The following is a 15,903-nucleotide window of genomic DNA, read 5'->3' as shown; positions in this document are numbered from 1 at the left end:
GCTCTGATACCTGGACAGCAGATAATTTAACCTCAAGCTAATGCTCTTTCTGTTATTGTTAAATAACACATCTTACTGTCCTGCAAAAGGTAGGGCTGGAAGAACGGGCTGCATGCTACTTTATAATGGTAGTGACAAGGGAAATCTTACACAGTGCATGAAAGAAGTTATATACGTTATTCTGGGGGAGAAGGATTTGTCTGTCTACTCTGTCTGCACACCCTGGCCTGGGAAAGCGATAGGCAAAGCAGGACCCATCTCCCGTCCGCTGCAGTGCAATTCCTTTGGGAACCGCGTCAAAGGGACTGGACATGCCCTTGACAATCGGAGATGCTCCTGGCTTTGGGGGAGATGTTTACTTGCTTTCTAGTTCTTCTTGCCCTGGAGTCCTCCCTGAGAATCCACGGGAGACCAAGAACAGGAGCTTGAGATGCACTTCTCTCATCTGTGCAACTCCTCCTCTGACAGCTGATGCGTAAGCGATGCGACCATCTGCAGCACAGCGCAGAGAGGAATAAACAGCTTTTGTGGCATGGGAAGCAAGTTTTGCATAAACATGACAATAGTCTCTGCGCTCCAGTGCCTGAGCTGCTGTTTTTCCTTGAACTCAATGGCTATCTTCAGATAATTGCCAAGAGAGGATTTACTTCACCTAATGTGCAAGGAGTATTAGAATGGGTACATTCATTTAACTGCCTAAGAGAGACACGAAGACCAGAAAATCCCAAATTTGGATTTGTCACAGAACAAGATTCTGAAATCAATGTCACTTTACTGCAACAGGACTTTTAATGGACTCCAACCCGTGCTACACTAAAAGCTTCTGTTGGTGGAACAGAGAGCATTTCTCACTGCAATTTTGACGACTTCTGACCAGTTTGATCAGTGTGGAGTTAGTCTATAAGGGGAAAACCATGCATCAGCCAAGTTTAGTTCTCACAAGCTGGGAATCACACAGAAACAGAATGAGAAAGGGCACTAAAGCTCATGCACTGCATCCCACCCCAGTGTTTTCCTGGCCCCTATTTATTTAAAACAGTCCTTAAAAATCTCTCATAACAGAGGTTTTGGACAGCGTCCTCAGACCATCTCTACTTGATTGCAATCATCTCTGTGGCTAGAAGGTTTTTCACAATATCTAACCTAATTCTCTCAAGCTGCAATTAAGCTTATTATTCTTGTCCTACTTAAATGGATAATTCCCTTCTTTGCAAAATATGCTTCTTACAGAAAGCCAAATTTGTGTGTCCCCTTTGATCTTCTGTTGTTCACACTGAACACTACATGATCTCTAATGTGACCTGTGAGGACAGGCTCTTCCAAACTTCTTATAACACTTGATTCTCTCTCCTTGGCTTCCCTCCAGCTACTTACACATTTCCCTTGAAGAGGAAAAAATTTGCTCAACATTTGACACGCTGCTCTAGCTGAGGCCTTACTAGTGCTGAGAGGAGCTGAAGGCTTGCTTCATGCATTTTATAAGTTCTAGTTCTGTATAAACATCCCCATATTGGCATTTAACATTTCCACAACAGCCAGGTCCTGTTGACTCATGCTCAGGTTGTGATTCACGCCCTGCAGAGCTGCTGCAAGACCTTGGGTCCCCACCCTTCCCACAGCACTCTGCGGGTCAAGCCCTCATTCATAAGTCAGTGTTGAAGGCTGACACATTTTCATTTTTAGAAATACTGGCACGATGCAGCCAATTCTTGTTTTTCTTTCCTGGAGTTCTCAGTACATACCCTTTCCTCCCTCTGCTGAAGGCACAGAGGTTGTCCGTCTTCACTTAACGCGCTGCTTCTCCCCTCACTGAGGGTTTTCCTGTTTTTTTTTTTTAAATTCACATCCCGTTAGCTCAAGCGAAAACAGCTTATGATCTGCATAAGAAGCACTCATGCTCCAGTCTGGTTCCATTTGCATGGAAAACATACTGTCATGATCTTACCAGCTCTCCAGTCTCTCGGGTCCCTAAGAGTATCCACTGTCCCGAAGGTTTGGCTGCCGGGGCTCAGGCAGTGCTCGAGGTTGACCTGAACTCTTAGGCCAGGGAGCTGCAGGGTCCTCCAGGCTGGCAGGGTGGCCGGGCAGCTGGGCAGGCTGGGGGGCACCTGGGGGCAGCCCGCAGCTCAGGGCATCAGCTTGTGGGTCGGGGCACGGGTGCAGATCCCGGGGCAGGCAGACCTCTTCTGAGAATTCAGGGTCCATATGATAAAAAAAAAAAAAAAAAGCAGCAGAAACAGTCTTCTCTTTCCTCCCAAATATTCAAGCATGCAAAAACCCCAAACTCAACCACACAAGTAATCCCCCCACCCCAACATGCTTTCAGGAAGTCTTATACATCATAAGCAAATACAGGTAAAACCCTTTCTTTTACCTTTGCAAGTTATATTCAGTACGGTGCTATCAAAGAACTATCAAGCAATATTAATACATCAATGTTTTCTAGTGTATTTGCAGTTCTGCACTTTTAAAAATAAAATGGTCTAATAAGCCATAAATTTACATTTCCTAAGTTACCCTGTCAGGCTCCCTTAACAAAATGACTGCAATATGATACATAGAGCAGCGTCAATCTGTAAAACCATACAGCTCCAAATATTAATCAGAAGCTTTCCTAACAGAAATTAATAAATGGAAGTCCAGAAATTTAATAAGGAATGAAATTTCACAAGCTGTTAAAAGAGCAGCAAAGACCGACTTCATAATATTTTATAGGGCATCTAAAGTAAGTTCAATGCTTTTCATAGAATCATAGAATCATAGAATCACTTTGGTTGGAAAAGACCTTTGAGATCATCGAGTCCAACCTTTAACCTAACCCTGCCATCCCACCACTAAACCATGGCCCTAAGCACCTCATCTATCCTTCTTTTAAATACCTCCAGGGATGAGGACTCGACCACCTCTCTGGGCAGCCCATTCCAGAGCCTGACAACCCTTTCAGTGAAGAAGTTTTTCCTAATGTCTAGCCTAAACCTGCCCTGGCGCAGCTTCAAACCATTCCCCCTCATCCTATCATCTGTTACCAGGGAGAAGAGGGCAACCACCACCTCACTACAGCCTCCTTTCAGGTAGTTGTAGAGGGCGATCAGGTCTCCCCTCAGCCTCCTCTTCTCCAGACTAAATAACCCCAGTTCCCTCAGCCGCTCCTCGTATGACTTGTGTTCCAGACCCAGTCATGTTATGAAACAAAAATCACTTAACTGACCGGAGGCTTGAGACGTCCTTTGGTTCTAGGTTGGTATTTCAGCACTCTTCTCTTGTTTGCTTCTCTTGTGAACTGAACTTCAGTTGGTAGTGCAAACACCTCTGGAAAGCATGGGACCTGAAAAGGAAGGGGTAGTAAAGAAAATACTAACACCCAATAGATAAAGCCCTGGGATAAACCTGAAGATATAACTGCAATTGAAACAATTTCAGCAGAAAAAAATTGTAGATCTTATGTAAGCAAGAATGGAGGATAATGTGGAAAATGTCTTATATTTCAAGACCAATCACTGCGTGCTCATCAATGATACCGTAGAATAATTGAGATTATTGTTGTAATTGCGTCTCCATTACACGGGTTTTTGTCTCCATTTGCTTCTTGCTGTCATATACAGTTGCTGACAGGATGCTAATAAACACTTTCTTGAATGGCAGCACATCTGTCATTCTGCTAGCCTGACTCGTAAGTGGGGCCACTAGATGCTACCACAATACAAATAAATAATGAAACAGTCATGAAAAAATAACAGAGCAACTTGTAGCGATGCTCTATGTAGAGCAATAGGGATGTTATTGGTTTACTTTGTACATAGAATCAGAACTCAGTCTCGTTTTTTCCTTTGGTTTGGATTAGCCCACATGATGGCAATCTCTGTCATAAACATACAGCGAGTTCTTCCTTCAAACACTGCCAGTTTAACATATGTTTTGTTTGCATGATACCGAAAATAAGATGAGAAAATCTGCTTGGTTTTCAATAAATATATGAAACATTCAGGAGTTTTCCTGACAAATAACGAGTAGCCTGTAACACCACAAAGCTGAACCGTTCATACAGGCTTTAGCACAATGCTCCGGCGTAGAGGAGAGAAAAGCCAACAGCAGCATCTGTAGAAGCCATGCCACCGCTGCACCCGTTTCACATGCTGTGCATATCCAAAACCCCTCTGTCCCGTCGTAGCTGGATAATGACTGTAAAGCGGAAAACTCTACAGACCAGGTGTTCTGCTGCCATCTCAGCCTTCAGGCGGGAGCAGGTGAAACAAGTGAGGAAGAGGAAAAAAAGGCCAACTACACACAGTCAAATAAGTCAAAAGAACTGAAACTGAACTTTATTGTTTTTTTAAAAAGTATTCTACAATAATGGCTCAGAATACTACCACAATGTACAGGGACAAGGTAGTGCTCTGGGCTATGACTGTAGATTACTCTAGAATATATATATTTGTAAGAGCTAAAGAAAGGTTGAAGCAGGGCAGTTCAACATTTCTTAAGCACATATTTCATAATTTTAACAGTTTCTAGATCTCTCATAGCAGGATTTATCAAATGCAATGTAGTCACAGAAGTCTTGCATAAATACAAATATCGATACTTTACCTTGAATATTGTATATGATATAAATTCTGCCTTACCTTTAAAAAAATCTCCAGATCATTATATGACCTGGGAGTCTTTCCTTTTCTTTCTCTTTAAGAGTTTTTAAATATATATTTATATATATTTGCTATCATACATCAAAGTATATATGAATCCCATCATTTCTGGTCTATTTTGTGCAGACATGGTCTGAAACAAAATCACCAACAACTAAATCAAAAGCTTCCTGGCTAACATAGGAGAGCCAAAGAGGATCTTTCCTCTTTTTTTCCATTTCAGTACTAGTATTTTTTTCAACTTGTAAGGATTCTTCATAAACTAGAGGTCCATAATCTAGTCTTTATAAGCAAATGTACATACTTTGACATGCTTTTGTGAGGCAGTTAGTATCAAAATCCCATAGTATTTCTTACAGAGCCATATGACTTTCTGCGATGCAGATATACATTTCATTTCTAAAAAGCCACAGTTCTTTTTCTACATCTGCTCTCATCAAATCCCCAGGATTCATTCATAAAACTGCTGCTGTTCCAAATGCTGATGCTGTTATCGCTGCTGTGGATTAAGATGTACACCCAATCTGGTGACATCATCGTGTGGAAGATTGATAAGTAGGAAAATACCCTCCCCAAATCCACAGATAGTCTTTTCTATCTCTAAATCCTCATGATTCGTGTCACCCAATGGTGCAATGCGACGAAGACATGTCTCTGTGCAGGCTAAGGGTCTTCTTCCATCAAAGGAATCTCTAGGGGAAAAAAAGAAATAGCACTGATTGCTGATTGTCACTTGCCTTTATACTTTTGCAGAGTATTAGTATTAGCAATTCTGCAAAAATAGAAATGGACATTGCAAAAATCTGAACAATACATACAGTATCTCCAATTCTAGACCCACTTGCGCTCTAACACCTATGTGAAAATTAACCTACCAGAAGTACCCAGATTTTCTAAAACAAGTTAGGCCCACGAAAACCTCAATGCAAACATGCTTTCTACTGCATTAATTACTGAATCAGCATTCAGAGTAAGCAGGGACTTTTGCTGGCATTATCATAATTTGTCCCTCCTTCTAGCTGTCCTCTTCCCCTTGTGATGCCATTACAAGTTTAACCTCAACCCTATGAAGCAGGAAGATTTCGTCCACCCAGACTTTCACCCACACTAAATTTAGGACACTGGGCTTCAGCTCTGCTACCGATAAATCACACAGAGATTTCTTTGCCTAGTGACTCCCAGTGACTGTGGAGAGCAGGATCACAGCCGCTCCTTTTAAATGTCTCCAAGGAAAGCTGTCTAGTTTCCTTAACACGCCAAGCAGCACACCATATGGCTCCGTCAGAACTCAATGAAATTACATCAATGCGTGCTCACGTTCAATTTAAATGCAGACGATTATATATGGCCATTTCCCTTCTCATACGTGGTCCTGTGGGTACATTCCCCTTTATGCTGTGACTCCCATGTCCATGGCTTAATGCGTACATGCTTTAGACTGAACAGTTTGCTTTACACGCAGACTTGATGAGCTTGTTAATAAAGGCTGCTAATTTTGGCTTAGTATGAAAACATGTTTTCTTTTCCATTTTAAGGAGAAAAATCCTGTTCTTTGCTGTGAAAGCCATGGCATGTGAGTGAGTGTAGGAGCTGAGGAGCAGATGAACAGACCAATACAGGCAAGATGATGGTTGGCTTCGCTGCTGTACACAGGTACCCCCTGACATCCCTGTTGATGACACTGCTGTTATGGGGTCTGGATGAGAACCTTCTGGCCTGGGATTCAAACCCTTGCACCACAGCTAGCAATGATACATCACAGACACAAAGCTCTATGACCATGGACTAGTGTGGTTTAAAAAATGTCCAAATTAAGATGTAGAAAAAACCATGTAAAAAGTAGGAGCAGGTCAGCTGGGTTTATTCCTGCTCTGACAGTACAAACAAACGAGGGCTCCTGTTTAGGGACTCACCTATTGCACCTATGCAAGACTCACCATCTGCAATATCGATCCGCGGACTCGTGGATGCAGCCTCCCCAGCAGTGCTACAGGACATGTCAGTTCGATCTGAACCGGGAAGCGCTGCTGCTTGGCATGCCGGGGATGGGTACAAACTTTGGAGCAGTTCAGAGGAGCCTGACCTACTGTCACAGGTCTCAAATTCGCTAGGCAGCGTGTCTGTAATCCTGGGGCCGGGGTAAGCTGGAGGATTCTGATCTTCTGTCTGCAAACTATGTCCCTGGTCTGTAGTAGCTGAATATCCGGGTGCTAGAGCATTCAAGCCGCTGTTTACAGCTTCATCATAGGAAGGCAGCATGACAGGAACGCCATCCACCACCACAAAGTCGGGGTCACCCATGGAGCCCTCCTGGTTGCCTCTATGTCAAACACAGAGGAGTTATCACAGAGAGCAGGAGCATGTCAGAAGCACCTCTGAGCAGCTCCTAAACTTCAGTAAACACAGCACTTTCTAGTCATGCAAAATGAAGCTACAGGGTCATTAACATTCACAGGAATGTTTGCTTCACGGGTTTGCAAAACTCTGTTCAGGTTTGACAGTCAGGTGGAGTCTGTTACAATCAGAAAAATAAAACCAGTAATGTGAAGAACAATTTTGAGAAGGGAAAGAAAACAGGTGCTTGGAAGAGATAAGGAGCACTGTTTGCTGTGCTGTGCACAGTAGATATCATGGATATAAGATCACAGATGTAGTTCAGCAGTCAAAAGTGTCTCAATCACTGGAAAGATGTGTGCTAGAGCACAAAAGTGTTTCCAGCCCATGTAAATGGGCACTGAGATGACTACTACTGGATGGCATGGCTTTGGTTGCCAGATTTGTGGCCTCCTTCAGGTCTTACTTTCAAAGGAGGAAGGCTTCCTTAACCAGTACTAAGCTGGTTTCTTTTTTAAGCTAAACATTTCTATTAATTGGGAAGGTCTGTTAAACCCTCAAGTACTTGCTTAGTAGCCAATTAAATCCCAGTAGAGTCCTAGTAGGAGGGAATTGGTCCCACTTACCTTTAGGACATGAAAATGTTTGAAAAGGAGAAGTCAGAAAGCCATTTCAATAAGCTAGACAAGTACGGGCTATAAAGCTATCCATAGTGCAACCCGTTACCCGTTATATACGTATATGTATACTACTCCCCATATACTATATACATATGCACATATATATGCATATAATCTTACACATCACTTATATAATCTTTAACATTAAGATCACCAAGTCCTTTCTGCTGCATATCTTCACCGACATACAGCTTTTTCGTCTCTGTTGTTTGCACGTGGTAGGATAAAGACATGAGAAAAAGCAAGCACCAGAGAGAAGGAGTCACTCAGTGAAGGTCTGAGCAGAGTGAAAACTAGAACAAGTCTAAACCCAGATACAGTACTAGCTTTGCCTAAAACTCCGCACACCTGCCTTTGTTTTTCCAGCTTTAAGATAATAATAATAATACCCACCTACCTGTCTCATGAGGAGTGCTGTGAGAATCAATGACAAATGCTCATAGCTGCACAGTATTTTTTGGAAATAAAGGAAGATGTAGGAGATGTTTATGAATCGTGATGGAAATAATATTCATGAAGGGAAAGCAAACTTTTAATGTAAATTTGTCCATGGAGAAAAAGAAAATCTTTCTTAAAACTTACATTACTAAGTCTAGGGTAGTTAAAAAATTAATTCCCCCAGCACCTGTAAGTGATTATTTAAAAATATTGTCAGCTATTTTTACATGCAGAAGCAGCAATTCTCAGTAGTAGAGCTGTAATTACTACCAAAGTGAATCTGGCAAACTTTGCCTTTTATCTTAGTTGCAGAAAGGACGACTGTGGGGTTTTGGGGGTACCCGTCCCCACTGGTGGTTCAGAGACTTGTGCTCAGAAGGTATCTGCAAGGCTTGTGAGCTGTGTTGCCTCCTCAGCAAGGAGTGCCGAATGTGAAAACTGAATCAAGGTCCTCAATCTTCAAAAAAAAAAAAAAAAAAGAAAACAGTACAAACCTTGGAAGGAAATGTGTCTTAAATTTGGTCTGGAACATCCTGGCTAAAATAACCAGCAGCAGTACTAATAAAACGCTGGTAGCAGTAAATGCCACTATTTTCCATGTTGTCAGGAGGGTTTCCTGTGTATTTGGCCAGGTTTGTTCTGTAACAAAAAGGCAATGCAAGAGTTGTGTTTGATTATTACCGCTGTTATTTTGTATTAATACTTTGACAATACTCAGAAGTGCCAGTTAGGACAAGACATTTTTATACATATGTTGTAAAAACACACATGAACTCAATGCCATATACCAAAAGCAGCCTTAACGTTTAGCTGCCACAGGGCCTAGATCTTGCTTTTTCCCCTTGACTTCTTTTATACATGCAGTCATGAACTGAGCTTATATAGATATAAAAAAATCCAGAAGATGTTAAAAAATACATTTGAAGAGCTAACGATTGAAATGGTTTAAGATCATTCAGGATGTTGGAAATGGACTGTATTTAATAGCATCTTAAAATCAATGTTCATCATTTAACCATGAAACAGATGAAATTCATCAGGCATTACAGGCCAACAAATTTGTTCTAAAAAAGAGGGACTATAAGAGTAATGCCATTGCTACTCCCTTACCTGTTTTAACACAGTATACTTGGTAGGAGGGGAACCACTCTCCGTACTGGCAGGTTATGTACTTGTAGTCATTGGTGAGGGTATAACCAGGATCACAGTAAAACTCCACGACCGTCCCGTGGTTGTAACGCTCGCAAGGCCGCGGGTGGCAGATGTAGTCTCCATGACTCACCATGGGAGGTAGTGGACAAACTTGGCCAAATAAACAAAGAGAAAATGAGAAAGACGTTAATGCCAGCAACCCACTGCTGGGTTGCTTCAGTGTGTCAAAACGCACAGGGCACATTTCAGCCTCCCTTTCAGGCTCCCTACAGTTTTGGGTTCGTCTCAGCAGCACCAGACGGCTGCTGCTGGGAGATCAGGCACCCATCCACACCAGGGGAGGGATGCACGTGCCTCCCACGTGGTAACATGGGCTGGGGTGGGTCACCTTCAGCTCTCATCAACACCAGCAAGCTCTGCTGTCACCTGCTTGTTGAAAGGCTGAGAGGTGGGATCTGTGAAGCTTCCCATCCTCTGGGGAAGAGGGGGTGGGAGGAAGTCAGACGGGGCCACATATGCCTATAAGATGGCTATATGGGGATGGAGGGGGACACTCAAAATAAGGAGAAACCCTCTCCTTCTGAAGTATCTAAAATTCAGCTGTAACATCCTGTTTTTTGTTTCATTAACATAATTAAATGGTTATAGGCACTAATTAAATTCCTAAATATTCACTGTTAAAAATTAATTTGCCATCAGCTGTGCTGCAAGAGCACAGCAGACAATGTTGCTTAAGCACTTATAGTCTGTACCACTGCAATATTATTAAGTCGAGCTTAAACTCTACCCGTGTTATTTGTGTTTTGTTATCTCCGCACAGCCTGACTGATTTCAGCGGGACCACTGGTGGAGTGAGGTCTTAAATATAACAGAGGCTGAGCCTGTGTTAATTAAGTACAGTGGTTTACATAGGTTGGGTAAATAAGAGAGAACTGCAATATAAACATGTGGAACTTTTATTGTAGGCCCTGAAATGAAAAAGAAATGTCCTCTCACATGGCTGGGCAGATGAACTTTGTGTGAGAACCCAGGGAGCACTCTCTAGGAAACAGCAGCAGAAAGCAGCTCGCAAGCAGTATTTTTATAAGAGAGGAAACTTTTCCACTGAGTAAGTGTTAGTTGATTACTATTTTCTTAAGTGCTTCTAACACAGAGGAAAAAACCCTACGAAGTGTAATGATGTCTCAAATGGCTACATACTGACCCAAAAAGGGCTTAAATTACTGGATGGCTTGTTTTATTTCCCTTCAGAGGCAGTAACTAACTGGCTTGGTGCCCCATCTACAGGCTGTTCCCTTCACTTCATGCCTCCCTCATGCAGGCAAGACCTGCTGCATTGATTTAAATAATGAAAATGCCATCTCTCGGAAGAAGAATCTTCCCAGAAATTACAATTCAGCTGCTTCTCTCTGTGAATCTTGTTACATGAATAATGCATTTCATAAAAAAATACACAAGATATTAAATGAATCTTCAAGAGAGGCTGATTACAATGTGCAGCAATGTCTATTCCCCATCCCCTGGAGACATGGTTTTGTTTGCATTTTCACTGGCAAGGCTTAATAATAACTTGAAATCAGAGCAAGTAATTCACATAAAAATTCACATCCTCAGTACTCTGCATACTTTCCAAAAAAGTCTCTGGGCCCACAAGAAAGAGGAATGCTTTACTGGGGAGTCAACTCAAGATTGAAAACAATTTTCTTAAGACTAGGGCAAAGGTGTCAGACTGAAACAGTAGGACAGCACCCTTTGTCCATATGAGGGATCATTCTTCTATTAAAAAGAAAATGATCAGTGAAAGCAACGATTCTGGCCTGCCATAAGGAAGCCTAGTGTATTTTTATTATCTACGCTTAGACCATGAGAACAAAGGAAGACAGCAATTTAAGCTTCTTTGTAACTGAGTTTTGCCAGGCTACGGCAGGCTGCAAGAGATGTGTGGATGCCCAGTACTTTTCTAGCAATGAGCAAGTAGAGCACACCTTATCACAAAGAGCAACACTCAGAGAATCAAATTTTCCTCTATAGCAATGTACCTGCTGCCTCCTCTCTAACCTCCTAATGTCATTAAGAGCCAAAGCAACCTGCTGAGTAAAAAAAGCCTCAAAGTTGGTGTCCTAGCGTTATGGATCAGCTCAGGAATGACACATTTCTAGGCAGATTAAAAACAATACACTGTGGGAACAACCCAGATACGGAGCTGTCAGTCTGTTTACAAATGGAGATGTATTTTATAAAACCTGAAAAGAAGAGCATCACTCTTTGTGTAGGATATATCCTCAGTGCTAAAGAAGAGTGCCACCCCTTCTACTGACATCCTCCATATTTCAGGGGAAATGCTCATGTGCTGCCTGGAAACTGCTGCAAACATTTCTTTAATGCACTGCCAAGCATTAGTCATCAATTAGAGTCAAGTTTTAAGCTGTCGTACCTGCCAACAGCTCTTTCGTTAAACAGTCTTGCAACCAGCAGATGCAATGGAGTGGGTTTGAAAATGAGGGTATTTAGCCCAATTGAAACAGTGCTTCATTCTTGTATCAACTGGACTGTCAGAGTCAGGTGTTCTCACTCGCTTGGGGTATCCCTCACCACCTCCTGTGAACTTTATGTTCATCCAGTTTCAGTATCCCTCAACAGCTGCATGGACAAACTGGACCCCATGTACAATCGGTAACACTCAGGTTCAGACCCTCTTTTTCCAAATCAAGTCAAATAAGATACATTGCAAACAACCAAAAATGAACTTGCTTTGACCTCTGAGCAGTTAGTCGTACACACCATCCCTTTCTCAACTTGCTCCATTCCCACGGTCATCCTGGTCCAAGATCCTTTAAAGTCAGTGGAAGGACAGCCATGAAATGGCCTTAGATTTGATCACAGACAAGCAAGATTATGAAAGTCTGGAGATCTGCTCTCCCAAAGACAAAATTTTTAGTGCAGAGCTAGTCATCTTAAAGGGTCAAATCCCTTATTTATGCTGGATACCAGTGTATGATACTGGTTACACAGATTAAAGGAATGTGCCAGATCACATACGGAGGAAGACTCGGGTGGCAATGAAAATAGCCACAAACTGATTAAAATAAAAATGTCTGACAAGTACATTTTCACTATCAAAGCTGACAGCAGTATGAATGATAAATAATCATAGAAACATGTGAATTCTACTCCAGGAAGTTCTCACAGCTTAGAAAAAGTCCTAAGTGCTGTTCTTAAATATGACACCAGATCTTTACTACCAATAGCTTTCAGCATCTTCACTCTATAAGGCTTTTACAACTTTAATGTGCTAATTACAACATCCAGCATGGATAATCCAGTAGTATCTTCTGATGACCAATATTAAAAGACCACATGCATGTGTCCTTAACTTTGGAGCTTGTCAGAGGGATGGACATAATTCAGGCAGTGTCTGCTGGTGGTTCCGCAGCATGTGATCCTGGGTCTCTGGATCTGTCTTTGTAGAGCAATTGGCCACAGACTGTAAGGGGACTTACAGGAACTTTACAGCTCTGCATTCTCAGCTTAAAAGCTGAGTCGTTCATCAAAAAGAAAGAACAAGTGTGTTTATATGGCAAACAAATCCCCTCCAGGATGCTCAAGACGCCTGTTACTCAAGGAAGTTGAAAGGAGGAATTCCTGATTTGATTTGATGGACTTCCCCGCCTGCTCTTAGGAGCTGCTGGAGCTGAGGGCTCTCCTCTAAAATCAGCTATGGGCTTTCTGCTCTGACTGATTTTAACAAAAGATTAGTACTCTCAGGAAGAGCTTAAAACCCAGGGAGTCGAGCCTTGTGTTACAAGCACTGTCACATACTGCCTTGGAGCAGAGACAAAGGCAAATCTGCCCCATGGCATGCCCGCTCCATCACAGCTTCCGCAGTGCAACAGCCACATTCCTTGGACCAGGGTCACAGCAAGGGTGATGCAGGCTGTGGGCGCTTACTGCCCAGACACTGGAAGAATAAATAGGGTTCGCCCAACAATTTTTCCTACACATTATGGTGAAGAAGCTTTTTAAACTCTGCCCAGAGGATGCTGCAGTAATTCTGTGCTGTTGACACTGGAACTGTAGGAGGGAGGGAAGATTTTTTGGCATCAGCATATTCTCTTTTAAAACTGATGGCACAGAATAAAGATGTCACGTCACTTTTAAAAAGCCACTGGTAGAGAGACAACAGTGGAGTTACAGATATTTACAGTGCTCAAAATCTTTTCAGTCAATCAGTTCAATGGCTAGTCAGTTTAGCCCTTGGTCAAAGTAGGGGGGAGGCAAATTGTTCAGGTTTTGCCCAGCTTTTGTACGTGAGCCAAAAAATAAAAGCAAAAATACCTTGAAATACAGGGCTCTTTACTTATTAAAAAGGGCTGGGAATAAGCACGAAGCTTATATTCCACCTGTGATTTTTTGCATAGTATGTTTTTTTCTCTAGATACTAGTCTGCTTTTCATGTAGGACATTAGCTGCTCAGTTAGCTGGGTTAGCAGAAAAACCCAGTGTAAGGCCAGCCATTTTCTGTTTGCACAGCGATGAACAGGGTTAGAGACATTTGCACCTAATCAGAAATAATGCTTCTTCCAAACACACCGTGAATGCCTGCTCATTATGCAAAGAGTGAGAAAATATTAAGATGAAACTTCATTATGAGAAAGACACAGATAAAAACCTGCCAGTTCCAATGTGCAGGGGAAATGCTGGTGTATCGTGCTAGATAGTCATCATAGAGGTGGACACACTGTCTGGTTTGTGCACAACCTGGAAGAGAAGAAGAGCTTCTCCTGACCCTCACTTGCCATTCTTGTACATATCAGGACAATAATTAACACCAGAAATCTGGACACCTGTCATGGCCACTGCATTCCAACCAATGCTTAATTCGAGCCACGATTTACTCCACAGGACTGCAGCAGTACACATCCCAGCAGGCCTGACTTCCCATCTGGGGTGGCCTGGTTCCCACCAGAGGCTTTACTGGCTGACTTCTGGGGTCTCAGTAAGGATCCTTTTCCATGTATTGCCTTCATACAAACACATACTTGGGTACGTAGGATCTGAAAATTCATTTTTTTACAGGAACATAGAAGTTGAAGATTACGCTTGTTCCTTTTCCTGCTTATGAACACTGCGCTAATAAAACTTGGCTCCTTGGTTACTTCAGTGTCATCACCCTTCAGACCTTCTGAATAAAATAAATACTCAACCAAAGAAGCCTTTCTCTCACATGCCTCAACAATTCCTGTCCAGTTCACCTGACAGACCTGGCCATTTCCACAGGTATTACCAGGACATGAATCACACTTGCACTGCACATTAGAGAGCCTTAATTTCAAGCTCCTTGTCCTCTCAAATACACATACCAACACATTATAAGACAGTCAGTATGGAGGGCAATGTAATGCCTATATCCTATATTCAGTTGATGGAACACTGGTATTCACAAAGGAAAATGCTTCTTAATAGTTATGAGTTTGTAAAAAACAACAAACAAAAAGAAAATAAATCAGTGGTATTCAAAAGAAGTAGCTGTTAGTTGTGGATTTTTAAACTCTGAAGACACTACACTGTTAGAGAATTTACTAATTGATTTGTTAGCCAAAAAGATCTCAAGAGAAAAAGTGGTAGACAAAAATTGGTACTTCTAGTGCAATATGAAATAGGGAAATGCATGAAGGAAGGGGGAGTGGATGGCTAAGAGGAAGAAGAGGAGGCAAAGGAAAGTACTTCTGCACTTTAAAGTTTAAAACAAGGATTCTTCTGTTCTATACTTAATTTCAATTTATAGTAATGTAAAAAACCAAAATTATTTTAATTCTAAAATTGCAAAACAAAAATTTGCATTAAATTGCCCAGTATTGTAAGTATGATGGAAGAAAAACTGTTGGACTCAACCACTCACATCCAGTTGAGAGCTTGAAGAAGAAATTCAGAAGTTTGTAAAAGGAAGGAAGTAGCAAACCCAGCTGCTTTAAAATAAGCCCTGTCAAAACATCTCAGTCTAGAACAGCTGCTTAATGAGAATTTATTTCTAATGACACTCCTCAGAAATGTAAGCAGAACAGGAAGCATTACGAGGGTAACTTTTAATTTACTGTGAGCATCAGCTTAACAATATCGTAATGATACATTCCTATAACAAAAGGTGCCAGCATTGTGAAGGGAGACTTCGTATATATGGTAGCTGTACTGGAACAAGTGAGAAAAACTTTGAGGCCATTAAACTTGTGTTTTGAAAGTGAAGACATGCTTTGAGGAACTTTTCTGATTACTCATTCCCACAGCGAAACAACAGCACCAATAGTAATACCAGAATAGAAAGGTTAGTGGAAACAACTGAGTGAGTACTAATACATAAAGTAACTCCTATTAAGCCTGACAGTAGACATGACTTAAAGTAATGAAGATAAGAGATGCTTATTTTGAACTCTGAAGTTGCCAGCAAATTTATTTCTTGACAGCCTACAGCAAGAACTATTAAAAATACTGTATTCTTAGCCAATAATTTCCAAATTCTTTTCAATCTTAGCCTTTCTCAATTACTTAACCTTCACAATACCACTTACATGTTTTCTTCTGAAGAGACACCTAACAGTTATGCAACTTCTTCTCGACCATACAGCAAGTCAATGTTCAGCAGCTACACACATTCCCCAGGT

At 41.7% G+C, this 15,903-nt stretch overlaps 1 protein-coding gene across 1 annotated transcript in view; it reads right to left on the bottom strand.

Moving 5' to 3' along the window:
• Nucleotides 1-5,306: 5,306 nt before the first annotated feature.
• SUSD4 (sushi domain containing 4) overlaps nucleotides 5,307-15,903 on the bottom strand; it is a 105,891-nt gene continuing 95,294 nt past the window's right edge. Inside the window, exons 13-16 of the mRNA XM_009636913.2 lie at nucleotides 9,206-9,397; nucleotides 8,590-8,734; nucleotides 6,581-6,963; nucleotides 5,307-5,335 (exon numbers count right to left, since the gene is read on the bottom strand). Of these exons, the coding sequence (XP_009635208.1) occupies nucleotides 5,307-5,335; nucleotides 6,581-6,963; nucleotides 8,590-8,734; nucleotides 9,206-9,397 (749 nt within the window). The remainder of the gene's footprint in view (nucleotides 5,336-6,580; nucleotides 6,964-8,589; nucleotides 8,735-9,205; nucleotides 9,398-15,903) is intronic.

The sequence above is a fragment of the Egretta garzetta genome, unplaced genomic scaffold, assembly GCF_000687185.1.
Source record: "Egretta garzetta isolate BGI_Z169 unplaced genomic scaffold, ASM68718v1 scaffold130, whole genome shotgun sequence".
Classification (NCBI taxonomy): domain Eukaryota; kingdom Metazoa; phylum Chordata; class Aves; order Pelecaniformes; family Ardeidae; genus Egretta; species Egretta garzetta.
The sequence above is the reverse complement of the archived record's forward strand: the minus strand, read 5'-3'. Positions and strand labels throughout refer to the sequence as shown.